The 25,810-nt window shown below is 38.7% G+C and overlaps 5 protein-coding genes and 1 long non-coding RNA gene across 9 annotated transcripts; 5 read left to right on the forward strand and 1 right to left on the reverse strand.

Moving 5' to 3' along the window:
* Positions 1-1,798: 1,798 nt before the first annotated feature.
* On the forward strand, positions 1,799-4,888 carry LOC130697459 (apoptosis-inducing factor 3-like). Of its 2 annotated transcripts, XM_057520363.2 has the most exons (13): positions 1,799-1,986; positions 2,054-2,214; positions 2,319-2,427; positions 2,490-2,599; positions 2,673-2,735; positions 2,843-3,025; positions 3,136-3,302; positions 3,403-3,527; positions 3,592-3,694; positions 3,761-3,881; positions 3,983-4,227; positions 4,292-4,433; positions 4,491-4,888. In XM_057520363.2, the coding sequence occupies exons 2-13, from the start codon at positions 2,085-2,087 to the stop codon at positions 4,805-4,807; spliced, it is 1,815 nt and encodes a 604-aa protein (XP_057376346.1). In that variant the 5' UTR covers positions 1,799-1,986; positions 2,054-2,084; the 3' UTR covers positions 4,808-4,888. The 2 variants fall into 2 exon arrangements, with proteins under 2 accessions (XP_057376346.1, XP_057376345.2); XM_057520362.2 differs by lacking the exon at positions 1,799-1,986 and having other exon boundaries at positions 1,993-2,214; positions 2,325-2,427.
* LOC130697463 (uncharacterized) lies at positions 4,833-5,476 on the reverse strand. The gene is made up of 3 exons (XM_057520367.2): positions 5,299-5,476; positions 5,120-5,231; positions 4,833-5,042 (listed from the first exon to the last, which is right to left on the reverse strand). The coding sequence occupies exons 1-3, from the start codon at positions 5,361-5,363 to the stop codon at positions 4,890-4,892; spliced, it is 330 nt and encodes a 109-aa protein (XP_057376350.1). The 5' UTR covers positions 5,364-5,476; the 3' UTR covers positions 4,833-4,889.
* Positions 5,477-5,710: 234 nt separating this feature from the next.
* Positions 5,711-11,645, forward strand: LOC130697460 (cysteine desulfurase-like). 2 transcript variants are annotated; one of them, XM_057520365.2, is made up of 11 exons: positions 5,711-5,922; positions 5,983-6,056; positions 6,116-6,232; positions 6,292-6,429; positions 6,496-6,688; positions 6,753-6,887; positions 6,966-7,123; positions 7,192-7,357; positions 7,418-7,613; positions 7,683-7,759; positions 11,560-11,645. In XM_057520365.2, exons 1-10 carry the CDS (start codon positions 5,754-5,756, stop codon positions 7,744-7,746), a joined length of 1,410 nt encoding a protein of 469 aa, XP_057376348.1. In that variant the 5' UTR covers positions 5,711-5,753; the 3' UTR covers positions 7,747-7,759; positions 11,560-11,645. The 2 variants fall into 2 exon arrangements, with proteins under 2 accessions (XP_057376348.1, XP_057376347.1); XM_057520364.2 differs by lacking the exon at positions 11,560-11,645 and having other exon boundaries at positions 7,683-7,846.
* LOC130697462 (cysteine desulfurase-like) lies at positions 9,760-11,645 on the forward strand. Its single transcript, XM_057520366.2, is given in 10 exon segments — positions 9,760-9,777; positions 9,916-10,031; positions 10,095-10,232; positions 10,299-10,491; positions 10,556-10,690; positions 10,765-10,922; positions 10,991-11,156; positions 11,219-11,313; positions 11,315-11,415; positions 11,480-11,645. Coding segments are annotated over 9 exon segments (1,155 nt in total). The 5' UTR covers positions 9,760-9,777; positions 9,916-9,926; the 3' UTR covers positions 11,544-11,645.
* Positions 11,646-13,116: 1,471 nt separating this feature from the next.
* LOC130697465 (uncharacterized) lies at positions 13,117-15,431 on the forward strand. The gene is made up of 9 exons (XR_009420640.1): positions 13,117-13,551; positions 13,644-13,677; positions 13,738-13,853; positions 13,917-14,054; positions 14,121-14,282; positions 14,348-14,749; positions 14,830-14,879; positions 14,948-15,112; positions 15,173-15,431. It is a non-coding gene; the product is annotated as an uncharacterized LOC130697465 (long non-coding RNA).
* A 1,505-nt stretch (positions 15,432-16,936) lies between these two features.
* On the forward strand, positions 16,937-21,464 carry LOC130697464 (armadillo segment polarity protein-like). 2 transcript variants are annotated; one of them, XM_059494435.1, is made up of 17 exons: positions 16,937-17,076; positions 17,279-17,333; positions 17,395-17,534; positions 17,609-17,726; positions 17,782-17,969; positions 18,031-18,180; positions 18,269-18,423; positions 18,560-18,861; positions 18,927-19,075; positions 19,140-19,349; positions 19,415-19,547; positions 19,604-19,725; positions 19,788-19,958; positions 20,045-20,195; positions 20,255-20,406; positions 20,704-20,800; positions 20,946-21,464. In XM_059494435.1, the coding sequence occupies exons 2-17, from the start codon at positions 17,300-17,302 to the stop codon at positions 21,212-21,214; spliced, it is 2,541 nt and encodes an 846-aa protein (XP_059350418.1). In that variant the 5' UTR covers positions 16,937-17,076; positions 17,279-17,299; the 3' UTR covers positions 21,215-21,464. The 2 variants fall into 2 exon arrangements, with proteins under 2 accessions (XP_059350418.1, XP_059350417.1); XM_059494434.1 differs by lacking the exons at positions 16,937-17,076; positions 17,279-17,333; positions 17,395-17,534; positions 17,609-17,726 and having other exon boundaries at positions 17,763-17,969; positions 18,031-18,189.
* Positions 21,465-25,810: the final 4,346 nt, after the last annotated feature.

Genomic DNA, 25,810 nt, shown 5'->3' on the forward strand with positions numbered 1-25,810 from the left:
GGTCAATAAATCAACGTATGGCAATCGAAAAAAAACTTATCAATTTCCACGAAAATCAGATTCTGAAAAAAAAAATTGTTATTAGATTTACATAGTGTTTTTGTAAAAATGTACAATTATTCGCTTTTTTCCCTGAAGGAAGAGAGAAATAGGCATTGGCAACCAACAATTGAATATAAAAATAAACAAAGTTAAGGCAAATTACCATTATTGCTCCTTGAAATTTCGGTTGGGTTTTCATCACAGAAATTGTTTGCCAATGGCCCTCTAGCGGGAATTTTTCTATTGAAAAACCATGCTTCAAATTTTTCTTTCGTTCATCTCACTATACTATGGTCATCAAAACAGCTGGGATATTCTCGAATTTTAAGCCTTGCATTGACTCAGTAATAAATAATGCAATTGCAATGTGCACAGTTTGGTAGCTCAGATCATTAGTTACCGAATTGTGTAAATCTTGGCCAACTTTGTACATGTTTTACCATAGAACAAATGTCTTTAAAACTGTTTCAATTTCTTCATTCTCCTCTACAATTCTTGAATTTGTCTTGTTTTGCAGCGCCATGGCGTTGACAACTATAGCCGAGCAAAATAGTAGAGACGTTAGTTTGGCCTCGTTGCGTTTAATTCGCACAAGTCTCAGATAAGACATGAAAAAAAAAAATCTTTTTCTGTCCTTCCTTGAAGAAATTTGCCCATGATGTGCAATGCTCATACTGCCAATGTGCGATTTCCTTTCTACATATTGAAGAATCACAAGACGCCAGATCTGTGGCACAGCTCCAACTGAAAGTAATGGCGGTACTTACCCGACGACCGGCTGAGTTGTCGTCCTGTCAATCATCAACTTCTTGTGATGCCAATCTAATGCATTTAAATGATACGTTCAAGGTTGTTGCAAATGTATGTGCGATAATTGCCTCTATTTTTCTGTTTAATGTGCATAAGGGTTTTAAAATTGTCTTTATTCTGATCTGAATTATCTGTAATGTATTTAAAAATACTGGGCAACATAGGATCGTATTGCCATCACTCTAATATTAGCATTATACATTATGTTAAATGAACCCTTTGGGAATGCGTGGTAAGGTTGCTTACACTTGTTTAGCTCTTTCAGTGAGTGATGGTGTTCAGTTCGTCGAAATAAATGTCTTTTAAAAGTAAACTATATGAACGAAACCATCGAAATTTACCTTCTAAAAGCTACTGGTGGAGAACTAGAGATACTGATCAATTAAAACATTGAAGAAAAGTCATGAAGTCCTGATAGAAAACTGATAAATTTCAAAATGGGCTTCAGCCAAAAAAGGACGTGTCGGACAGCCATTATTAATAAGTAAGAATTGACAACGTTGGCAACACCTGTAAGATACGGTTCAGTTTAATTAGGCTTCCCATTTGCAGAAGGCTATATATTTTAAACCGTGACAACAGAACCCTTGCAATCCGCGGTGGAAATTGGTAGGCTAAAGTATGAAACAAAAAAGCACTTACAGCTAAAGCCAAAGTACGGCATGACACAGGTAACTTTCCTCAACGAATGATTTCCAGATATTATTAAATGAAATATTATCCAGAAACACCCTGTTTTGCTTTTAGCCGAAAAAAATGTTAATAATGGTAACTGATTAATTCATCCTTATTCGTTTTGTGCGAAGTTAACTAACCTCAAAAGGTAAAATCATTTGCCACAATTAGGCTAATGATGGTTCACATTCCGCACGGAGTTACTAGTTTTAGTCGAAAAAGTTTTATTTTCGCGTTTTAGGCAACATTCCCTTCATTGGGTGCGTCAGCTTGACAATAGTACGTTATTGTGATGAATTCACCTTATAATATTGAATTTTGGAATCTTCCATGGTTGTTGACGACATACGTAGTACGCACAATCACGATTTAAAAAATCGTACAGCACCATCTTTGTTCCTTAGTCGATTGATGATTGGTCAGTGATAACAGGGAAATCGATGATAGCTGTGTGTATAGGTATATAAATTCTGTTGAGTTATTGTTATCATACACTGAGTCGTGTAGTGAGTGCAATTACTATTAGGCTTGTGTCGGTTTTGATCGTAACGGGAAAAATGGGCATAAATTGTACGAAAAGCCCGAAAGTAAAACCTCAACATAAAAATCAACAGGTAGAAAGTGGGACACCAGCTGCTCAGTCTGGTTCACTTCCTAGAGAAGCTGATTCTGAAAGAAAACCAACAGGTAATCTCTATGCTTGGATCTATATATAACTTTTTCTTTATTCTCATAGATTGTGTGAAACAAATTTTCCAGTGAATGATTATGTGATTGTTGGATTTTCAAAGATACAGGAAAAGATGCCAAAGAAAATTCTAAACCAACATTGGAGGGTGATGAGGATGAAGAAATTAAAGAATACATGCTATGCCAGTCTGAAGATTTACATGAAAATGAGTAAAAAAAAGAATATGTACAGTCAGTCCATAATTTTTTTCACTTTTGTTTCTTGGTTTCAGGATGAAAGTGTTTGAAGCTGGTGAAAAGCAAGTATTAGTTGTGAAGGAAAATGGGAAGGTTTATGCAATGGGGGCAAAATGCACCCATTTTGGTGCCCCATTGAATTCAGGTTGTGTGTTTACAAAGTAATTTGATCTGTAATGATGGCTTCTGACATACTACATTTTTAAAACAATAAATAGGCATATTTTGTAAAGGAAAAGTTTATTGCCCTTGGCATGGGGCATGCTTTAACTCCAAAACAGGTATAGGCATATCATATTTTGTTTTGTTGTTTTGCCACATATTGAATTCAAAAATGCATTTTTCCTACCATTTTGATGGTTTGTTATGTGAATGGTGACAACATTAGGTGACATTGAAGAATTCCCAGCTTTGGATCCCATACCTGTGTATCCTGTTAATATTGATCCAACTACCAATGAGGTTAAAGTCACTTTAAGAAACAATAGCCACCTTAACAGTCAGGGTGCAACAAAGACACTCTGTAAGGCTTCTGAAGACAACAATAAAATGGTTGTCATTATTGGATCAGGTAGAAGCTTGATCAATATATTTGCCTTCATATTAATTCTTTTTTACTGTTTCACCAAGCCAAGAGAAACTTATGAGGCATAACAAAATAAAATATTTTTTAAAAAATAGGTGCGGCTGGTCATAGTTGTGCCGAAACCCTCAGACAAGAAGGATTCAGCGGAAGAGTTATTATCGTGACTAAGGATGAAGCTCTACCTTATGATCGTACCAAGCTGAGCAAAGCAATGAATTTGGAAGCAAATAAGCTTTCTTTGAGATCCCATGAATATTATTCGGTACTAATATTATTACTTTTTTTTTTTTTTTTTTTACGTTTTACGCAAATTTTGAATTAGACACTGTTTTGATTAAAGAAAAATAATTTTACATTTCTAGAAAGGCGATATCGAATTCGTCCTTAACGTCAGCGTTCAAGGCGTGGACGTGGAAGCTAAATCAGTACTTCTAAGCAATGGTGACATTTTAAAATATACTTATTTGGTTATTGCGACTGGAGGAAGGTAATTAGTTCAATCTGAAGTTTATTGTACTGTCTCAGGGTCTAAATCCAACAATCCTTAACAGACCAAGGCCTATACCCTGCCCAGGAACCCATCTAGGAAATATTTTTCTACTTAGGACACCTAACGATGCAAACCAAATCGACGCATTTGCAAACAATAAAGAAGTATTTAAAAAAATTGACGTAAGCTGTAACGTATTTTCCATATACCATTATTTTATTTACGACCAGGTTCATGTCGTGATTGTCGGAACGTCCTTTATCGGAATGGAGGTTGCTGCTTATCTAGTAGACAAAGCAGCGTCTGTCACGGTGGTGGGAAGGAGTTCCACTCCATTTATTCATGTTTTCGGTAATTAAATGATTAATGCCAGTACGGTTACGTAATTAAAATGTATAATGTTAAATTAAGTAATTTTCCGTTTTATCTCTCCAAAATATGTTAAAATTCAGGACCGTTGATTGGTAAGAGACTGCAACAGTTCCATGAAGAGAAAGGTGTTAAGTTCATAATGGATGCTGAAGTGGGGGAACTGCTCGGAAATGAGGAAGGCAACTTAACGGAAGTGTGTCTGACATCCGGTCGCGTTTTAAAGGCTGATATACTTGTTGCTGGACTAGGAGTTTTACCCAGTACAGATTTCCTACGAGATTCTGAAATTATTCTCGATAGTAGAGGATTCGTACCAGTTGACGAAGTATAGTTCCTTATTTGCTCGGTGCAATCTCTATCTAGATCTTGACGAGAAATTTTTCTTTTAGCGCTTGAGAACCAATTGTTCGGATGTTTATGCTGTCGGCGATATTGCGTCGTTTCCTTTGCGAGCAAAAGAAGAGTGTGACGCTAGAAAACTCGTAAATATTGGTCATTGGCAGATGGCGCTTCATCATGGCCGTACTGCAGGTAATGCGACATCCGATAACGACTGTTGAAATTTTTCTCATTTAATGTGTTTCACAGCGCTCACTATTTTGGGGCTATCGCAACCCATAAACGAAACAACGGTCCCTTTTTTCTGGTCGTCTATGTTCGGAAAAAGCGTGCGCTATTGTGGCTACGCACCAGATTTTGATGATGTAATAGTGCATGGTGACATAGATAACCTTAAATTTGCCGCTTTTCTTTGCGATAAGGAAACAGTACTAGCTGTTGTTACTATGAACTGTGATCCGTTGGCAATCCAGTTTGCTGCTTTGTTAAGACAGCAGAAAAGTCTACTGAAGTCGGAAGTTATCAATGATCCACAAAGCTGGACAACCATGTTACAGGAACCATGAATTAATTCAATTGAGAATTTTAAAATTATTTGAAAAAAATTTTATGTTTTATTCACTAAATACAAATGACATTGATGTTGATTCAATCCCATTTATTTGTAACAATTAGTGCACCTCCAAGGTGCTCCTCAAGAGTTACATGTGGTCGGTAAGGCCTTGCTTGCTTTTCTTTTACTTTTTCAGTTAGCCACTTCTCATGTTTTCCCAACTCCCTTGAAAATCCCTTTTCTTCTTCCTGGAAGTATAGTTGAAATTAATAAACATAATCTACGACTCTAAAATTAAAAATTGATAAATAAGCATGGTTCCTACATGTGTTAAAAAGGAGTGTCTCAGATAAAACATGTTTTGCTCTTCAATGGCAAACCTTTTTCGTAATCTTTCCGCATTCTCTTCGTTATGCTTGTATACCATTCGATGTTTCCTACCAGAGTAAGACAAGTTATTGTAGTGCACATTTTTCTTCGCGAGGTAATCAAGGGTTCTATTACCCGGTCCAGATGTTCCCAGGAGGTAATTTTTTTCTGAAGCCACACAGTATGCTTGATAATCGCATTTTACTATTGTACCAATATTCGTAAATTTATCAAGTAAAAAATTCGAATAATTTGAAAGTATTCTAATAACAATGATGTAATCGATCGACTATAAGCAAGTCTAAGGCACTATCCGTTCTTCTGCTAAGAGGAACGCAGTTGCCGACACATAATCATATACCCACAAACTTAAAATGTTTTATTGTTCAGTGTTACATTTTGTAATAAATATTTTTTAAACAAAAATTAAGTTTTTCATAATCCTTTTGTCTTATCGAATTTTTTTTTTTCACAAAGCCTATTGCGCAACACTATAAGTTTCATAACAAGACGAATGACATGCATGTTAATGCAAGTTGATGCTTAGCTTAGACCGTTGTTTGCGTCAATGCAATCCAGTTGTTTTTAAAATGCTGCTTAAATTTTTGGCAAGGAATCGCTGGCTTATGGGTAAATTTTCGCTAAAACCTGGTGATTCCCTGATAGAAGAGATGATTCTATGTCGCAATTTATTGCAAGCTGTCGGTTCCAATCGCTATGGCCAGTTACATAAGTACAGTACATTGACAAATATTGGTGGTAAATATAGAAATTACCTATTAGGCATGGAGCCATTAATGTATTAATAATTTTTTTCAGAAAAAATCACTGCTAGCAAACTTGAAGAGGAAGGAAGGCCATTGTACTTAGACGCACAAGCCACAACCCCAGTTGTGAGTAAAACTCTTTTGTTTCATTTAAAAATGAATATGCTACATATTTATGCGCTTAGGATCCAAGGGTACTAGATGCAATGCTACCATATATGACAAATTATTATGGAAATCCACATTCAAGGACCCATTCCTATGGATGGGAAAGCGAAAAAGCTGTTGAACAAGCTCGTGAGGTATGTTACTATAGTATATGTACATGTTGCTTTTGAACTAAATTTTAAAATCCATGTAGCAAGTTGCAAGGCTAATTAATGCTGACCCAAAAGAAATAATTTTTACATCTGGAGCCACTGAAAGCAACAACATAGCAGTTAAAGGTGTTGCAAGGTTCTACAAAATGAAAAAGAATCATATAATCACTACCCAGACGGTGTGTATTTTTATATATTTTTTTAAAACTAGTTTGTAAATATAATTATGTGCTACCTGGTTTTAGGAACATAAATGTGTCCTGGATTCCTGTCGTGTTCTTGAAGGAGAAGGATTTGAAGTAACTTACCTACCTGTCCTCCCCAGTGGTTTAATTGATCTAAACAGCCTTCAGAGTGCCATTAGGCCGACGACTGTGTTGGTCTCGGTAATGGGCGTAAATAACGAAATTGGAGTTCAACAGCCATTGGCAGAAATAGGTAAGAAGTTGCATACAAAGAAGACAATACTCCCATTTGCTCTTATATTTTGTTTATTTAATAGGTGCCATTTGTCGAAAGGCGAAAGTCTTTTTCCACTGTGACGCAGCTCAGGCTGTAGGTAAAATTCCTATGGATGTTGAGGCGATGTCGGTTGATCTTATGTCCATCAGTGGACATAAGCTTTATGGCCCAAAAGGTTTCTTAATTTGAAATGGCCTTAAGAATTTCTGAATGGAACCTTCACACGTTGCTTCTTCTCTTTGAATGAACATAGGTGTTGGTGCCCTCTACGTAAGACGTAGGCCGCGGGTCAGAATTGAAGCTTTGCAAAGCGGAGGTGGCCAGGAGCGAGGTTTGCGTAGTGGAACGGTTCCGACACCCCTGACAGTTGGTCTGGGTGCTGCTTGTGATATTGCTAAGGAAGAACTTCAGGTAGTGTTAATCGTCATAATCTTTGCAATTATTTTGTATGGGTTGTTATAAAGAAAATCAATCGTTAGTATGATCATAACAGAATCACAAAACTGTCACATCGCCTGGTCGACCAGATAAGTAAAAGTTTAACTCATGTTATACGAAACGGAGATCCTGAACACTCCTATCCAGGTTGTGTTAACCTGTCGTTTGCCTATGTTGAGGGTGAAAGTCTTTTGATGGCCTTAAAAGGTATCATTTAACATAAAATGCGTTATAAATTATCCATAACTCGTTTTTGTAATACTATAGATGTGGCACTATCAAGTGGAAGCGCTTGCACTTCAGCCTCGTTAGAACCCTCCTACGTTTTGCGCGCTATTGGGGCTGAAGAGGATTTAGCACATTCTTCTATTCGATTTGGAATTGGAAGGTTTACTACCGAAGCTGAAGTTGATTACACTGCGCAAAGGTGTATACATCAAGTTTCGAAACTTCGTGAAATGAGGTAGGTGTTAACTAGGTTTATGCTTCTAATTAGCTATCCAAATAACAAAAAAAATTTCTCATTTGTTAGTCCTTTGTGGGAAATGGTCCAAGAAGGAATTGATTTGAAGAGTATCAAATGGACGCAGCATTAATTTTTTTTGTTCACTTACGAACATTAAAGACATTCATGTTTATCTTCGTCCTTGTAAAATAAAGGCTCGGAAATATATACTGAAGACTGTAGTTAAGTATAATCTTTCTGATTGTGTATGGATTTATGACACCACTGGAAAATAGTGGAATATAGTGATTTATCCGTATAGTTATATTCTTTCCTTGGATAGAAATGCGTTACGGAGAATGCAATTCACTGACAGATTGGCGAGATCATTGATGTTGAAGTTTTGCTGTTGAGGTTCATCCTCTATCCGCTATCAATTTATTTTTACCAACAAAAACTTACGGGTATCGAAGAGTGTCACACAGCTCGATGATTAGCTGCCTGCATCCATGAAACCTAGTGGCTATGGGGAATCTTGCGTAATCCGATTATAATAAGTTTAAAATAGAATTTACGATGCCTATTTTACTTTGAGACTTTGGTCTCATTTTGGTCGGGTAGGGTATGGTGCCGTCAGCCTTACCTGAATCGCACAGGTAAGTTTTGACACAGACAAGGAACAACGTAATGAAACATGAACGTAAGATCGTCAAGTGGGTTTCTTTACATGTAAACATTTAGTTTTCAATTTCTAAATGTTAAAATATTGAAATATTATACAAAAAGTAAAAATATTTTGCATTGATTGATGTTAGGGGGAAAAAATGGGCCGGCCCATGCTAGTACTTGACGAGCACAACCAGTAACCCATCGCAGTGTGCATGTAAGTAGGGAACAGAGGAACTCCCGTACATCCCCGGGCGTCCCACCCAGAGCGACTAAGGTAATCTGATTCGTGGTGGATCTGAATCTCGAGCGTAGAAGAGAATTTCGTGTAAACTCGCATGATTACGTATATGTACCAAACATATCCATGTATACCCCCTCCTGTCTCCCCACGGGGGCATATCATGAATAGCAAGATATGCGGACGGGACATCCTCGCTTAATCATGGTCCTCGAATACCTCCCACTCTCTAGCTCTATCATCACTGGACGTCTCAGCTCCCTGTTCCTTCCCTACATGCCCATACAACACAGTGGGGCTAGTTGCGAATTCAAGTCGGTTTATGAATGAACCGGGAAATTAAGGCAGGTCGTGTGCAGATCTCATCACGCCATTGCCTATAATTCCAACTTCATTCGCCTTTAGCACTAGGGAATTATCAAACTATAATTGCCCTAATCGTTAGCATCTCCGACCCATCTGTAATGTGCTTCACCTTCCCTTTTATACCGCGTATTTTTTTTTTACAAAACACCGTTAACAACTTCACCGTTTTTCCGCATATAGTTGAATAGTAACTATTTTTATATTTCAAAAACCAATAAATGAACTTTATTTTTCAGCACTCTTTCAACTATCCAGCAGAAAAAAAAGGCGATACTTCAGCTTTTAAAATTATTTTTGACATAACAAAACGATTGTACAGTACCTAAATCCTAACGGTGTTTAGGAATATTAAAGTTTTACTCCGCGTAAAAAAACACTCCGCATAATCTTTCTTATAAGTAAAATTACGCAGAGTGTTTCTATCTAGGCTATCGTCATATCTATAGGAGCTATAGAGGAAGAAATTATGTGATTGGAAAATTTGGAAAATTCGATATCACTACTACAGAGGACTAACATAGCTTAAGTTAATGATTTAATGTCTGAAAATGCGAACTTCATCATCTGTTTATGCGGTCAGATAAAGTGCAAGCTCGTCTGCTGGACTGGAAAAACAACGACCTGGGTGTTTACCCAAGTTGTAATATTTATCACTTAATTAGTTTTGTTTTCCAAAAATGTCGGTTCAAACAAAGAACATAAAAATGAATAAGGACGAAGATGCTGCATCACTGATTGTGTGAAAACAAATGTTCAAGTGAATGATTGTGTGATTGTTGGATTTTGAAAGATACAGAAAAAAGTGCCAAAGCAAATCGATATCAACATTGAAGGGTGACGAGGATGAAAAAATTAAAGAATAGAGGCTATGTCAATCTGAAGGTTTACAAGATCATGAGTACTGAAAGGGTATGTATAATCAGGTTATAAATTATTTTACGTTATTTTGTTTCTTGGTTTCAGTCTTTGAAGCTGGTTAAAACCCTTTTGTGATTAAAATCCTTTTGTTTCATTTGAAAATTTAATGTGTTACATTTTTTTTCATAGGATCCAAGGGTATGAGATGCAGTGCTACTATATGTGACAAATTATTATGGAACCCCAATTCAAGGTCCCATTCATATGGTTGGGAAAGCGAAAAAGCTGTTGAACAAGCTCGTGAGGTGTTTTACTGTAATATATATTTATGTGTGTTGTTTTCAAACTAAATTTCAAAATCCACGTAGCAAGTTGCAAGGCTAATTAATGCTGACCCAAAAGAAATAATTTTTACATCTGGAGCCACTGAAAGCAACAACATAGCAGTTAAAGGTGTTGCAAGGTTCTACAAAATGAAAAAGAATCACATAATCACTACACAGACAGTGTGTATCTTTATATTTTGTTTTAAAACTAGTTTGTAAATATAATTATGTGCTACCTGGTTTTAGGAACATAAATGTGTCCTGGATTCCTGGCGTGTTCTCGAAGGAGAAGGATTTGAAGTAAATTACCTACCTGTCCTCCCCAGTGGTTTAATTGATCTAAACAGCCTTCAGAGTGCCATCAGGCCGACGACTGTGTTGGTCTCGGTAATGGGCGTAAATAACGAAATTGGAGTTCGACAGCCATTGGCAGAAATAGGTAAGAAGTTGCATACAAAGAAGACAATACTCCCATTTGCTCTTACATTTTGTTTATTTAATAGGTGCCATTTGTCGAAAGGCGAAAGTCTTTGTCCACTGTGACGCAGCTCAGGCTGTAGGCGAAATTCCTATTGATGTTGAGGCGATGTCGGTTGATCTTATGTCCATCAGAGGACATAAGCTTTATGGCCCAAAAGGTTTCTTAATTTGCAATGGCCTTAAGAATTTCTGAATGGAACCTTCACACGTTGCTTCTTTTCTATGAACATAGGTGTTGGTGCCCTCTACGTAAGACGTAGGCCGCGGGTCAGGATTGAAGCTTTACAGAGCGGAGATGGTCAAGAACGAGGTTTGCGTAGTGGAACGGTTCCGACTCCCCTGACAGTTGGTCTTGGTGCTGCTTGTGATATTGCTAAGGAAGAACTTCAGGTAGTGTTAATCGTCATAATCTTTGCAATTATTTTGTATAGGTTGTTATAAAGAGAATCAATTGTTAGTATGATCATAACAGAATCACAAAACTTTCACATCGCTTGGTCGACCAGATAAGTAAAAGTTTACCTCATGTTATACAAAACGAAGATCCTGAACACTCCTGTCCGGGTTGTGTTAACCTGTCGTTTGCCTATGTTGAGGGTGAAAGTCTTTTGATGGCCTTAAAAGGTATCATTTTTAACATCAAATGCGTTATAAATTATTCATAACAAGTTTTTGTAATACTATAGATGTGGCACTATCAAGTGGAAGTGCGTGCACTTCAGCGTCGTTAGAGCCATCTTATGTTTTGCGCGCCATTGGCGCCGAAGAAGACTTAGCGCATTTCTTCCATTCGCTTTGGAATTGGAAGACTTACTACCGAAGCTGAAGTAGATTACACTGCGCAAAGGTGTATACATCAAGTTTCGAAACTTCGTGAAATGAGGTAGGTGTTAACTAGGTTTATGCTTCTCCAATAACAATAACAAAATAAATTTCTCATCTGTTAGTAGTTTGTGGGAAATGGCCCAAGAAGGTATTGATTTGAAGAGTATCAAATGGACGCAGCATTAATTTTTTTTTTGTTTACGTACGAACATTAAAGGCATTCATGTTTAACTTCGTCCTTGTAAAATAAAGGCTCGGAAATATATACTGAAGACTGTAGTTAAGTATAATGTTTCTGATTGTGTATGGATTTATGACACAACTGGAAAATAGTAGAATATAGTGATTTATCTGTACAGTTATATTCTTTCCTTGGATAGAAATGCGTTAAGGAGAATGCAATCCACTGACAGATTGGCGAGATCATTGATGTTTAAGATTTTGCTGTTGAGGTTCATCCTCTAAATCCGCTATCAATTTATTTTTACCAACAAAAACTTACGGGTATCGAAGAGTGTCACATAGCTCGATGATTAGCTGCCTGCATCCATGAAACCTAGTGGCTATGGGGAATCTTGCGTAATCCGATTATAATAAGTTTAAAATAGAATTTACGATGCCTATTTTACTCTGTAGACTCTGGTCTCATTTTGGTCGCGTAGGGTATGGTGCCGTCAGCTTTACCTGAATCGCACAGGTAAGTTTTGACACAAACAAGGAACAACGTAATGAAACATGAACGTAAGAAGTGGGTTTCTTTACATGCAAATATTTAGTTTTCAATTTCTAAATGTTAAAATATTATACAAAAAATAAAAATATTTTGCATTGGTTGATGTTAGGGGGAAAAAATGGGCCGGTCCATGCTAGTACTTGACGAGCACAACCAGTAACCCATCGCAGTGAGCATGTAAGTAGGGACCAGAGGAATAACCGTACAGCCCCGGGTGTCCCACCCCAGAGCGCCTAAGATAATCTGATCGGTGGTGGACCTGAATCCAGATCGTAGAAGAGAATCTCGTGCAGACTCCCATGATTACGTATATATACCGAACATATCCATGTATACCCCTCCCCTCTCCCCACGGGGGCATATCATGAATACCAAGGTATGCGGACGGGACATCCTCGCGTAATCACGGTCCTCGACCACCTCCCATTCTCCAGATCTAGACCACTGGACTTCTCAGCTCTCTGTTCCTTCCCTACATGCCCATACAACACGGTGGGCCTTGGTTGTGAATTCAAGTCGGTTCATGAATGAATCGGGAAATTAAGGCACTTGGTGTCCAGATCTCAACACTCGATTGCCCATAATGCCAACTTCATTCGCCTTTAGCATTAGGGAAGTATCAAACTATATCATAATTGCCCTAATCCTTAGCATCTCCGACCATCTGTAATGTGCTTCACCTTACCTTTTATACCGTGTATTTTTTCTAGAAAACATCGTTAACAACTTCACCGTTTTCCAGCACATAGTTTAATAGTAATTATTTTGATATTCCCCAAACCAATAAATGAACTTTATTTTTCTGCGCTGTTTCAACTATCCTGTAGAAAAAAAAAAGCAATACTTCAGCTTTTAAAATTATTTTTGACATAACAAAACGATTGTACAGTACCTAAATCCTAACGGTGTTTAGGTATATTAAAATTTCACTCCGCGTAAAAAACACTCCGCATAATCTTTCTTGAAATAAAAATTACGCGGAGTGTTAAAAGAAAAATTACGCGGATTGTTTCTATCTAGGAGAGATCATATCTAGGAGGATCATATCTAAAGGAGCTACAGAGGAAGAAGTTAAATGATTGGGAAATTCGGTTTAAATACTACAGAGGACTAAAAAACTTTATTTGATGATTTAATGTCTGAAATGGGAAGTTCATCATCTATTTATGCAGACGGAGAAAGTACAAGGTCGACTGCTGGACTGGAAAAACAACGACTAAACACCCAAGTTGCAGTATTTATCACTTAATTAATTTTCTTTTTCTAAAATGTCAATTCAGACAAAGAACACCAAAATGAATAAGGAAGAAGAAAATGCCGCATCATTGATTGTGTGAAACAAATTTTCAAGTGAATGATTGTGGGATTGTTGGATTTTGAAAGACAGAAAAAAATGCCAAAAAAAATCTAAATTAACATTGGAGGGTGATGAGGATGAGAAAATTAAAGAATACAGGCTATGTCAGTTTGAAAATTTACAACAAAATTACTAAAGAAAGAGTATGTATAGCCAATCCATAATTTTTTTTTATGTTTTGTTTTTTTGGTTTCAGGATGAAAATGTTAGAAGCAGGTGCAAACCCATTTGTGAGTAAAACCCTTTTGTTTCATTAAAGAATTTAATGTATTCCGTGTTTATGATCTTAGGATCCAAGAGTACTAGACGCCATGCTCCCATACATGACAAACTATTATGGAAATTCACGTTCAAAGACCCATTTTATGGATGGGAAAGCGAAAAAGCTGTTGAACAAGCTCTTGAGGTATGTTACTGTTATATATATTTATGTGTGTTGCTTTTAAACCAAATTTCAAAATCCACATAGCAAGCTGCAAGGCCAATAAATGCTGATTCAAAAGAGATCATTTTCAAATCTGGAGCCCCTGAAAGTAATAACACAGCAACCAAAGGTGTTACACAATTTTACAAAATAAAAAGAAATCATATAGTGACTACTCAAGCGGTGACTATGTTTATAGTTTGTTTTATAATTGGTTTGTAAATATAACTATGTGCAAGCTGGTTTTAGGAACATAATGTGTCCTGGATTCCTGTTGTGTTCTTGAAGGAGAAAGATTTGAAGTAGCTTGCCTGCCTGTCCTTCTCAGTGCCATCAGGCCGACGACTGTGTTGGTCTCGGTAATGGGCGTAAATAACGAAATTGGAGTTCAACAGCCATTGGCAGAAATAGGTAAGAAGTTGCATACAAAGAAGACAATACTCCCATTTGCTCTTACATTTTGTTTATTTAATAAGTACCGTCTGTCGAAAGGCCAAATTCTATTTCAATTGTGAGGCAGTTCAGGCTGCAAGTAAAATTCCCATTTATGTTGAGGCGATGTCAATTGATCTTATGACAATTAGTGGACTTAGGATTTTGTGGACTTAGTGGACAAGCTTTATTATGACCAAAAGGTTCCGTAATTTGAATGGGTCTAAGAGCGTCCCCAAGTCAAAATGGAACTTGGAACAGCGGTTCAAGATAAAGTCAATGATCAAACCATCGTTGAAACAAAGGCCGAAAAAGAAAGTGTCTTCGAAGATATTCCGGAGGGCCGTTTAGGGACTCTTCGTGTTCATAGATCGGGGAAAGTAACTTTGCAAATGGGAGAACATTCATTCGTCATGGATAGTGCAACGCAAGTTTCCTATCTACAAGTACGTGGACAAAAAAAAAAATATTTCGTTTCCACGATTTGCAAAATCATAGTCTTTTTTAATATTTTCTTCTTTAATAGGATCTGATATCGGTTGAGGTAAATGAAGAATATTGAAGTTCGAACTTCAGGTAGTGTTAATTGCCATAATCTTTGCAATTATTTTGTATTGGTTGTTATAAAAGAATTCAATTGTTAGTATGATCAAACAGAATCACAAAACTATCACATCGCTTGATCGACCAGATAGGTAAAAGCTTAACTCATGTTATACGAAAGGGAGATCCTGAACACTCCTATCCAGGTTGTGTTAACCTGTCGTTTGCCTATGTTGAGGGTGAAAATCTTTTGATGGCCTTAAAAGGTATCATTTAACATAAAATGCGTTATAAATTATTCATAACTCGTTTTTGTAATACTATAGATGTCGCGCTATCAAGTGGAAATGCGTGTACTTCAGCGTCGTTACAGCCATCTTTTGTTTTGCGAGTCATTGGCGCCGGAAGAAAACTTAGCGCATTCTTCTATTCGCTTTGGAATTGAAGGTTCAATACCGAAGCTGAGGTTGATTACACTACGCAAAGGTATATTACATCAAGTTTCGAAACTTCGTGAAATGAGGTAGGTTTTAATTAGGCTTATGCTTCTAAGCTAGCTATCCAAGTAACAAAAAAAAAACTCATCTGTTAGTCCTTTGTGGGAAATAGTTCAAAAAGGAATTGATTTTAAGAGTATCAAATGAACGCAGCATTAATTTTTTTGTGTTCACCTACGAACATTAAAGGCATTCATGTTTAACTTCGTCCTTGTAAAATAAAGGCTCGGAAATATGTACCAAAGACAGTAGTTAAATATAATCTTTGTGATTGTGTATGGATTTACGACACAACTGGAAAATAGTAGAACATAGTGATTTATCCCTATAGTTATATTCATTCCTTAGATAGAAAATGCGATTCACTGACAGATTGGCAAGATCATTGAGTTGAAGATTTTGCTGTTGAGGTTCATCCTCTAAATCCGCTATCAATTTATTTTTACCAACAAAAACCTGCGGGTATCGAAGAGGGTCACATAGCTCGATGATTAGCTGCCTGCATCCATGAAACCTTGTGGCCATGGGGAGACTTACCAACAAACTACAAGCTATGATTACTAATTCTCTACCTCAGTTTGTGGGTTGATGTCTAACATGTAGTGAACGGTACTACAGATCGAGTTGTTGTGTGTGTGTGTTTTTAGTTTGCGAATTTTAGCCCCTTTATAGTAGGCATCGCTCTTCTCTTTTCTTTCTTCGAGGGCTCTCCTTTTTTTTTTCTTTCTTGAAGGTGTATTCAGCGTTGTCATTTGGTGTAGATGTTGCCCGAAGCGATGAGGATGTAGAAGTATTTTGCGAATCTTCAACCAGGATATTAAGGGCTGGGAGGTAGGAGAGTTTGGAAATTGGAGGTGGCGGGACTTGAACAAGGGGCGCCAGAATATAAAGCAAGGGCGAAAACCATTGTGCAAGGACCACACATATCAGTCAAAGTTAGCTTTCTATGTCACCCATTCAAATAGGCATCTTATGCACAATGTACAGTAAGTCGAATGCAGCACTGTTTTATAGTTCGTGGCTGCTATGCTGATTTCATGGGTTCGAATCTTTGTGTTATTGTTAATTGTTTTTTGCTTTTAGCGACGCACTAGTGACTGTGGGCCTGCCCAGGGACGGGGATTTCTAGCGTATTTTAACGCAATTTTTTCTTATTTAATTCTTAGTTATTACTCTGCTAATCCGTCCTCGCCATTATTTTGCCCGTCTTATCTTTACAAAAACGCAATAACCCAAAAATAAATAAAATAAAATATCGAATGTGACAAGGTCCATTATCTTTTCAAAAGGCATTTGTCTAGCATAGCAAATATCCATGAATCATTCCGAACTTGAACCATGCCTGAGCTCCCTCCCACTCCTTCCGAATGGAGATTAAAAAGTCCTAGCAAACTGAGTATGTTGTCATGTCTCAATACAACGATGTATCCCTCCGCTGCTCTTAAAATTTGTATGATTTTTTAAATGTTTTTCTTTTAAGCTTACGATCAAAATATTTTTTAAGAAATATTATTAATTGTGGAAGTTTAACGTTTCGGATTTTTTTTTACAATAACAATTGAACAAAAAAAAACGTTGACTAAAGAGATCCATCAGTAGCCGCCATCTTTAGTGGTTTGTTTCAGAAGCGTCAGTACTTGAGAAGCAGGTCTCTGTTGTCGGATCGCGGGCGCAGGTGTGGCTCCATTAATATTGTTATCAACATTAAATTCCTAGGTATATGTTACAAAACTGTCATTAATTTCAATTTTGTGTTCATTTGGAACTACGTTCATTGAAAATAATTCAGATCAGAATGGGTATTCGTTCTATCGAATCCTAAGCTGGCAAACCAATGTGTATATATTCCTATCCCAGTTGCGACACTTTGTTCGATGCAAAGTTTCTAACCCCATTTTTTTGTCCCGTTTTTCAGAGGTTTTTTCGTTGCAATAGTGCTCTATAACACGCCGCATCATGAGTTATCAGATGCAGGCACAAGGGAGGCCAAGTATGAAATTTCTTTCATTATGGTTAACTAAATCAATTAAAATGCTTACTTGGATGCCTAGTGTCACACGGTCAATATGTAAGCAATAGCCCTGCTGATCTTCCCATGCCCAGCGTGAAAGAACAGACACTTATGTGGCAGGGAGTTGGACAACCTGGATATGTTGGAGATTCTGGAATCCACAGTGGAGCAACTACTCAGGTATATACCACCACTCACTGTACTTGTTTGTTGTAGAAATGGTTGTGATAAAACTATTTGAATCTTTTTTTAAGGCTCCATCCTTGTCTGGTAGAGGTGGAGATGATGAAATGGACACTTCCGATGGAGGGGTTATGTTGAATATGGGGGGATCTGGCTACTCAGCAGGATACACACAAGATCAAGTTGAAGGTAAATTCTAGTGTTTCTATCAATTATGAAGTTTGGTTCTAATGCTTTTGAATAGATATGAATGCTCAGTTGAACCAAACTCGCTCCCAGCGTATTCGTGCAGCCATGTTTCCTGAAACATTGGATGAAGGAATGGAAATTCCCTCAACCCAGTTTGACAACACTCAGCCAACTGCTGTTCAGCGTTTGGCCGAACCCTCTCAAATGCTGAAACATGCCGTGGTGAACTTGATCAATTATCAGGTTTGTGATTTTCTGAAACTTGAAACTTAACTTATGACTTGAAATTATGCATATGTTGCAGGATGATGCAGATCTCGCTACAAGAGCTATCCCAGAGTTGATTAAGCTACTGAATGATGAAGATCAGGTCGTGGTATCGCATGCTGCAATGATGGTTCATCAACTCTCCAAGAAGGAAGCGTCCCGCCATGCTATCATGAATAGCCCACAGGCAACCAAAGTTTCTATGATTCATTACTACTCTATTACGTCTTTAAAATTGTTTTCCAAGTTCATAATGCATTTCCGATTCACTTTAGATGATCGCGGCGCTTGTGCGAGCATTGTCGAACAGTAACGATCTAGAAACAACCAAGGGCGCTGTTGGAACACTGCACAACTTATCCCATCATCGCCAAGGATTGTTGGCTATTTTTAAGTCGGGTGGAATTCCAGCATTGGTGAAGCTGTTGAGGTATTATCTCATTTATCAACCCTCAAAAGTGACAGTCTCTAAAAATAAATTTCTTTTTTTTTCTTTTTCTATAATTATTATTTTATTTTTCCTTCCGTCACTCTTCCCTATGAAAATCTTGAATCATCCCCAATAGTTCGCCTGTGGAATCTGTTCTGTTTTACGCCATCACGACGCTGCACAACTTGCTGCTTCATCAAGAAGGCTCAAAGATGGCCGTCCGTCTGGCGGGTGGTTTGCAGAAGATGGTCGCTCTCCTCCAGCGCAACAATGTCAAATTCTTGGCCATCGTGACTGACTGTCTTCAAATTTTGGCGTACGGAAATCAAGAGTCCAAATTGATCATCTTGGCGTCTCAGGGACCGATGGAACTTGTCCGAATTCTTCGCTCATACACTTACGAAAAACTTCTCTGGACCACATCGCGAGTTTTGAAAGGTTCTCTTTAAACGCGTTTTCTATTTTTGAGTTTATGATAGATTATGCACCTTGGATGTCGGTAGTACTGTCCGTTTGTTCGAGCAACAAACCAGCCATCGTTGAAGCTGGAGGTATGCAAGCTTTGGCAATGCACTTAGGCCATCAGAGTCATCGTTTGGTCCAGAATTGTTTGTGGACTTGCCGCAATCTTTCCGATGCTGCCACTAAACAGGTTAGTCTTACACACAGGAAAGCAACTTGGCGTGTATTTAACATTTTACCAACAAAATTTACAGCAGGAAGGTCTGGAGACTCTGCTACAAGGACTGGTCCAGTTGTTGGGATCCAGCGATGTCAACGTCATCACGTGCGCTGCTGGCATTTTGTCTAATTTGACTTGCAACAATCAGCGCAACAAAACAGTTGTGTGCCAAGTCGGCGGTATTGAAGCGCTGGTTCGCACCATTATCCATGCTGGCGATCGTGAAGAAATTACCGAACCTGCCGTAATTTTTCTATTTATAGCTATGTATAAATCATGATGTTATTTGCGTCTAATTTCATACTACAGATCTGTGCTCTGCGTCATATGACGTCTCGCCATGCTGAAGCTGAAATGGCTCAGAATGCTGTTCGTCTCAGTGGCGGTCTGCCCGTTATTGTACGTTTGCTGCAACCTCCTTCCCGTTGGCCGCTTATCAAGGGTAACATTGTTTTACCTTTCGCCATTTTTCATCTATTCAGTTATATCCTTTTACAGCGCTTATCGGGTTGGTTCGCAATTTGGCTCTCTGTCCTGCCAATCACGCCCCCTTGCGAGAACAAGGAGTGATTACGCGTTTGGTGCAACTGTTGATCCGTGCTTTCCAGGACATTCAAAGAGTATGTGAATTTTATTTTTCTTCGTTTGGGCAACCTTCTATCCTCAACCGTTTGGTATATAGCGCTCGTCAGTTGTCAGTTCAGGCAGTGGTCAACCCCAAGGCTCCTATGCCGATGGCGTGCGCATGGAAGAAATCGTCGAAGGCGCTGTTGGCGCCCTTCACATTCTTGCTCGAGAATCCCACAACCGAGCCGTTATCCGGGGCTTAAGCGTTATACCCATTTTCGTCCAGGTGAGTAATAGTGCACAAGTTTTATTTCTTGTGTTTTTCCCCCCGATTTCCACAGGATATCTAATTTATTTATTCTGAATCGATAGTTGTTGTACAACGAGATTGAAAATATCCAGCGTGTGGCCGCTGGCGTGCTTTGTGAACTTGCTTCTGATAAGGAAGGTGCAGACATGATCGAACAAGAAGGCGCAACGGCTCCCTTAACTGAATTACTTCATTCTCGCAATGAGGGTGTGGGTAAGTGGCCAGTTCAGTCGTTGAGACACTGCGGTTTTCTAATGCATTTTCCCATGTAGCTACATATGCCGCCGCTGTACTCTTCCGCATGTCCGAAGACAAGCCACAAGACTACAAGAAGAGGCTATCTATGGAGCTGACCAACTCCTTGTTCCGTGAAGACCATCACTTGTGGAACGGAGATCTGCCTTTGATGCCTCCCGATCTTCAGGTTTGTTTGCCTTTTCTTCGAATAACACGATACTTATCTTACTTACCATAATCCCCTCCCCATTCTATCTTCTAAAAGTTTAATCAGAACTAACCAGACAACTAAACCAAGGTGAGGCACTAATTCGCATGCCTCCTGGAATGACTTAGCATGAATTTGCATGTATCCTAAACGCTTCTTATTGCCTTTTCCGTTGCCAGTCAATTATCACCCGCTGTTATTTTGTTTTTTTTTCAAACCAACGTTTTTTTTTTTTATGATTTTTCGTTTTTGTTCAATTGATCGACTGGCAAGCAGGATATTCTTGCACCTGACCAGCCATACGAAGGTCCGTATGGGCAAGGCCCACCCAGTGTCCACTCCAACCAAGATGGAGGCAGGTCCTACCGTCAAGGTACACTTTTATTAGTTATTGTTTAATCCATACATTGATAAACACGATTGGAGCCCGGAAGTGTCTAAGCCGAGGGATATTTTGCTTTTCTCCAAATTATTGGTATTCATTGCTTTTGTTTTGTTTTTTGTTTTTAACCGAGTAGGATATGACGCCCTACCCGTAGAATCGATGCAGGGATTGGAGCTCGGTTCACACCATGGCGGCCCACCACCTTCTGCCACTTCTCCGACCATGGGCATGGGCATGAATATGGGGCATTCGATGGGTCTTCCCATCCAGTCCAACAATTACGCTCCGGTAGATCACATGGGTTCCGATTTGGATTTCGATCCTCTGAATCATATGGGTCAAGCCACCCCTCCCCAACCGCCCCATGATGCCCAGGCCGCTTGGTATGACACCGACCTTTGAAGTGGTTGCAAAGCGAAAGTTGAAAAAGTTTAATCACTACAAAACTCCTTGCATATCCACCACGACGCTCCTCTTTCCTTTTCTTGCACTGGTAGTTTCGCAGGTCGTCCTTGTCCGTTTTCAATGATTAACCTGCATGTTCCATCCGTAACATGTGTACTTGTCCTCATTCCTCCTCCTGCCGACTTATCTTCAAGCTCTTTACCGTGTGGTGTTCTTCCTTCGTCCCCTCGGATAATCGCATTTCTCCCTTCCAACATATTTTCACCTCCCTACAATCTCGTAACTTTTCGTGTGTGTGTGTGACAAGGAATCCGTCTTCCTCTCCCTATCCAGAACTTAGACGATTTTTAGCCGACAATCTTTTTTTTTCTCTCGCGAGTTACTCTCAATTTTTTTTTTTATTTCTCGTTTCGATCAACACTTTTTTTACCCAATTAGATGGATACTTTGGATGTCCTCCCACAATTAGCGAGCAGCTTTGAGCCTCCCTTATTATTGATTCGATTTGTTTTTTTTCCTCGTTTTTTCGACATTAAACTCTTGAAAGAAAACTTGTTACTGTGTTGCCATCGACACTAACTATCTCATTCATTTTTGTCTGCGACACCCACTTGAACGCCAGGGATGGTGGTAGAATTTATTTTCGTCTCTGTAGCTTAAGGAAAGAGACGAGTAGTGACGGTGTTGACACGGAGCAGACGGGTCGGACGACGATACAGCATACCAGAGTCGCAGTTATGCTTTTTAATATGGCTGAATGCGGCAGCCGCCGGTCGTAAATCTCGGATGACGCAAATCGTCTGATAAAGAGCCATTCGTCTCTCACCCCTCGTCTTCGCTCGTTCTGTTACCTATTTCTACTAGCCTTGTCGTATTGCTGCAAAAGGTTTGTACGGGTGTCGAGTGTGTTTGAGCTTTGCAGGAGAGGTTGTAAAACGAATGCAAATAGCTTTGATGGAAGGGAAAGAAGAAGAAATCCGCTGGAATGATAGTTGGCAAAGGGTTAAACTTTTGCTGTAAACGACACAGTTCGTCCCCATCGTGTCGTTTCGTCGTTCGGCACTTCTAACTCTTTTTGGTAAGGAAAGGGGAAAGAGAGTTGACGGAATGGAGCGAGATGAGAAACGGAAAGAAAAATGGCCAACCATGACGGGATCGACGAGCAAGATTCTAGAAGTGATGAATGCCCATCTTTTTGTGCTGTCTCGAACAGAGAGCGTCTCGCCTTCTTCCACCGGTCCCTCGAGCGATCGAGTGGTGTCGCCTTATTTATTACGGACTTGGCCGGCGACAGTTGACGCTGATGATGGCTTTATGCTGAGAGCCTCGAGACCCCCTCCTCTCTTGGTACTCGATAGAGGCCAGTAGAAAAAAAGAAACCATTTATAAACAAGAAGAGTGGTTGTGTTTCAAAGTCTTAACCATAGAAGCATACGTCCTTGTCAGGGAAACGATGGACGCATTGCAGTTTAGCCGGCCGAGTAAAGAGGATATTCTTTGTAGATATTGACGTTCGCCGGGGAAACGGAAACTTGTGACAGTTGTGTGATGCTCTGGGGCTAAAAGTTTTTGTTTTCTCTGTAGACGACGGAACGTCTTGAGTCCTCTTATGGCGTTACCCCATCCTGATTTATGTGACCTGCTGCTGTGTCGCTCTAACGGACGTGTTACTCTCGTCTGCACAGCCGTCCATAAATTGCGCGCGAGATGCCAGCCGCCCGCCCGACTGAGAGAAGACGACGACCGAGAAAGAAAGTAGTCCCGAAATAAGGCCGTTTGTATGACGGAGCAGGCCGGAATATACATGCGTGCACACTTGACATGGCCTCTACGTCGTCTAATAAAACAAGAAAAGAAGGATGGGGAGGAAAAAGAAGCAAGACTGGCATCATCAGCACGCAACCAAGTCTTGCGTCTCGGAAAAAAAAAAGAAAAGGCCAACGATATCGAGTTTGAAGGATGTGCGGGAACAACACACGCTCACGGCCGTACTATTTTCTGCAACAACATTCGGTAAACATGTCGAGCCGACCTAGATGTGGAGCGATTTATGACCCGTCTTCGTGCTTCATTTGCATAGCTCCTATTCCTCTGAAGGAAATTTCCTTCTGGATAAAAGTTGCTCGTTTTGTCTCTCAGGCTAAAAAAAAAATTAAAAGCAAAAAAAGGAAAAATAATATATAAAAAAAAGCTTTGATGGATGTTTCATCAAGATCCGCGCGTGACGGCGGATGACTATCGAGTGTGAGTGCTTCATTACAAATGGAAATGCCCATTCAGTTTTTCACATCACGTCGACCTTTAAATAATCTATTAATACTGAATGGACAAAAAAGAAATGCTAAAACCCTATCTATCATTGACTATATCGACACTTTAATATTTTAGCTACTGCCAACGATTTTTTTAAAAGTATAAAATTGGCCGAAAAGCCGGGCTTATTTTCTCGGGCTTATTTTCAAACCCAAAAATTTGATGAAAAAAGTTAGACTTCTATAATAAATTGCACATTTTATTCAAAATTTTACGCTGATTTCAGGCAAATTATTCGGTTTTTCGTAAAAGCAGCTGTTTTTAAAATATATTGTATATTGTGCGTCAGCACGACTTTGTCGCAGCGTACTGGCGCGCCAGCTTTTTAAAATAATTTTTTTGTTTATTTCTGAAATTTCTGATCTCATGAAAAAGAGGAAGTCAATTTTTGTGATTCTCATTTATTTTAAATTTAAAGCACATCTATTCAATGCTAAGTTGAAGATTAAAAAAAAAATACAAAATTAATGGAAAAGTCGGGCTTATTTTGTCGGGCTTAAAATTTCTTTCACTCCTTATTGACACCCATTGGAATTGGTTGAATCTCTCAATATAAACTTAAAATTAAATGCTGATTACGGGAAAATTGTTCTTTGTTTCATTAAGTCAATCATTTTTACACCGAATATTAGTGATGAATGTTAAAACTAGCGCGCCAGTACGCAACAGCGCTAGAGCGATACAGTTTTTCTCCATACATGCAGTATTACTCAAAAACCATAAACTCCACGTAAAAACAAAATTCCTTTTCGTATTCCTTGCTGAATTTTGAATCTAAATAATGTATAGTTATGAAGATTTAATGATATATTTTTTAAATAGGAAAATAAATAGAAATTTTATGCCCGACAAAATAAGCCTGACAAAATAAGACCGAATTCCTTGTTTTTTAAGGTTTAAATCAAAAACTATAACACCAATCAAAAAATAAACTTGGTTTTCGTGATTTGTAAATCATTCTGCATCGAAAACATGTATTTTAAGCCTATTTTGAAATTTGGCCAAAAATGAAAAAGTGGGAAGGCTATAGCCTTCTCACTTTTGTCAAAATGAGCCAAATACCTAAATCTTTTGGAATACGTTAAAAATCACACACTATACTCAGAATTTAATGCTGATTCAGAAGAAATGATTTTTCTTTTCGTAAAATATATTGCTTTTGAAATATACCTAATAAATGAGGTGTAAAACTTCAGCCCCAGAACGTACTAGCGCATAACTGTGTTAACCCGTTTTTGCGTTTATTTTTAAAACCGCAAGTTTTACGTAAAAATATAGTAGATATTCGTGATTTCCCTTTAATTTTGAATCGAATTAATGTATTTCTAACGATATCTAGATTTTGGCGAAAAATGAAAAAGTGGGAAGGCTATAGCCTTCTCACTTTTGTCAAAATCAGCCAAATATCTAAATCTCTTGGAATACGTTAAAAATCACACAACATACTCAGAATTTATGTAGAATTCTGTAATAAATTACGTTTTATTCAAAATTAAACGCTGATTCCAGGAAAATTATTCGTTTTCTCGTCAACGCAGCTGTTTTATTTTACACATTAAATATTGGGCTGTAGCACGATTGCGCTGTATTATACTAGCGCGTCAATATTTGTTGGGTAATAAAAACGCTAAAACTCTATCTGTCATTGACTATCTCGGCACTGTAGTATTTTAGCTGCTGACGAGTCAAGCATAGTATTTTTTTTTCTTAAACAATACAAGTTTCTCCTTTGTTGCTATTTGGCACCAGTTTGTTCGGTAAAACGAACTTGCTGATGCTTGCCCGAAACGATACATAACTCGTCCCTTAGCTACACTTCTTTCCTTATTGTATCAAATATTAATTTTTTTTCCTATCGAGTTTTCTCTTTTTTCTTATTCCTCAGTTGGCGCTCTCGGTGCTGCTGCTGCTGGCGAGACATCACTTTGATTTACGGGCTTTCAGTCGCGGGAGTGAGGGACGCAAAAGTTCAGCCGTGCATGGTAACGATGCCGCTAGCCCAATTTCATCCGCTCTACCTTTCTTTCTAAGGCTGTAGTACACGATCTAACCACCCAAAGAATCCTGCCCCTCCCCTCTCGTTCAAATTTATCTGCTTCCAGCCGCGTGTCACGTCAAGTCACTCACGAAACTCGGGGTTTGAGTTTTTTCGTCAGATGACGGTCGGCGCAGCTCGTCATAAAAGTGGCAGCGCGCGAGAAGAGACGGCTCGTCACACATGATGCTATTTTCGGGCTCCTTTTTTTCGATTTTAGGCTTTTGCAATAACGCTAGCATCAT

This window comes from Daphnia carinata, chromosome 3 (assembly GCF_022539665.2).
Source record: "Daphnia carinata strain CSIRO-1 chromosome 3, CSIRO_AGI_Dcar_HiC_V3, whole genome shotgun sequence".
NCBI classification, from domain to species: Eukaryota; Metazoa; Arthropoda; class Branchiopoda; order Diplostraca; family Daphniidae; genus Daphnia; species Daphnia carinata.

Excerpts from the sequence above, each read along its gene's own strand:
- LOC130697460 (XM_057520365.2), top strand. The coding sequence starts at position 5,754 with ATGCTGCTTAAATTTTTGGCAAGGAATCGCTGGCTTATGGGTAAATTT. Across the intron at positions 6,888-6,965 it reads TAAGCTTTATGGCCCAAAAG|GTGTTGGTGCCCTCTACGTA; the intron begins GTTTCTTAATTT and ends GAATGAACATAG. Across the intron at positions 7,124-7,191 it reads TTGCTAAGGAAGAACTTCAG|TATGATCATAACAGAATCAC; the intron begins GTAGTGTTAATC and ends ATCAATCGTTAG.
- LOC130697464 (XM_059494435.1), top strand. The coding sequence starts at position 17,300 with ATGAGTTATCAGATGCAGGCACAAGGGAGGCCAA. Across the intron at positions 17,535-17,608 it reads ACAGTGGAGCAACTACTCAG|GCTCCATCCTTGTCTGGTAG; the intron begins GTATATACCACC and ends TCTTTTTTTAAG. Across the intron at positions 17,727-17,781 it reads CACACAAGATCAAGTTGAAG|ATATGAATGCTCAGTTGAAC; the intron begins GTAAATTCTAGT and ends GCTTTTGAATAG.
- LOC130697459 (XM_057520363.2), top strand. The coding sequence starts at position 2,085 with ATGGGCATAAATTGTACGAAAAGCCCGAAAGTAAAACCTCAACATAAA. Across the intron at positions 3,026-3,135 it reads GGTTGTCATTATTGGATCAG|GTGCGGCTGGTCATAGTTGT; the intron begins GTAGAAGCTTGA and ends TTTAAAAAATAG. Across the intron at positions 4,228-4,291 it reads GATTCGTACCAGTTGACGAA|CGCTTGAGAACCAATTGTTC; the intron begins GTATAGTTCCTT and ends TTTTTCTTTTAG.
- LOC130697463 (XM_057520367.2), bottom strand. The coding sequence starts at position 5,363 with ATGCGATTATCAAGCATACTGTGTGGCTTCAGAAAAAAATTACCTCCT. Across the intron at positions 5,232-5,298 it reads CCTGGGAACATCTGGACCGG|GAAACATCGAATGGTATACA; the intron begins GTAATAGAACCC and ends TTACTCTGGTAG. Across the intron at positions 5,043-5,119 it reads GACACTCCTTTTTAACACAT|GAAGAAGAAAAGGGATTTTC; the intron begins GTAGGAACCATG and ends CTATACTTCCAG.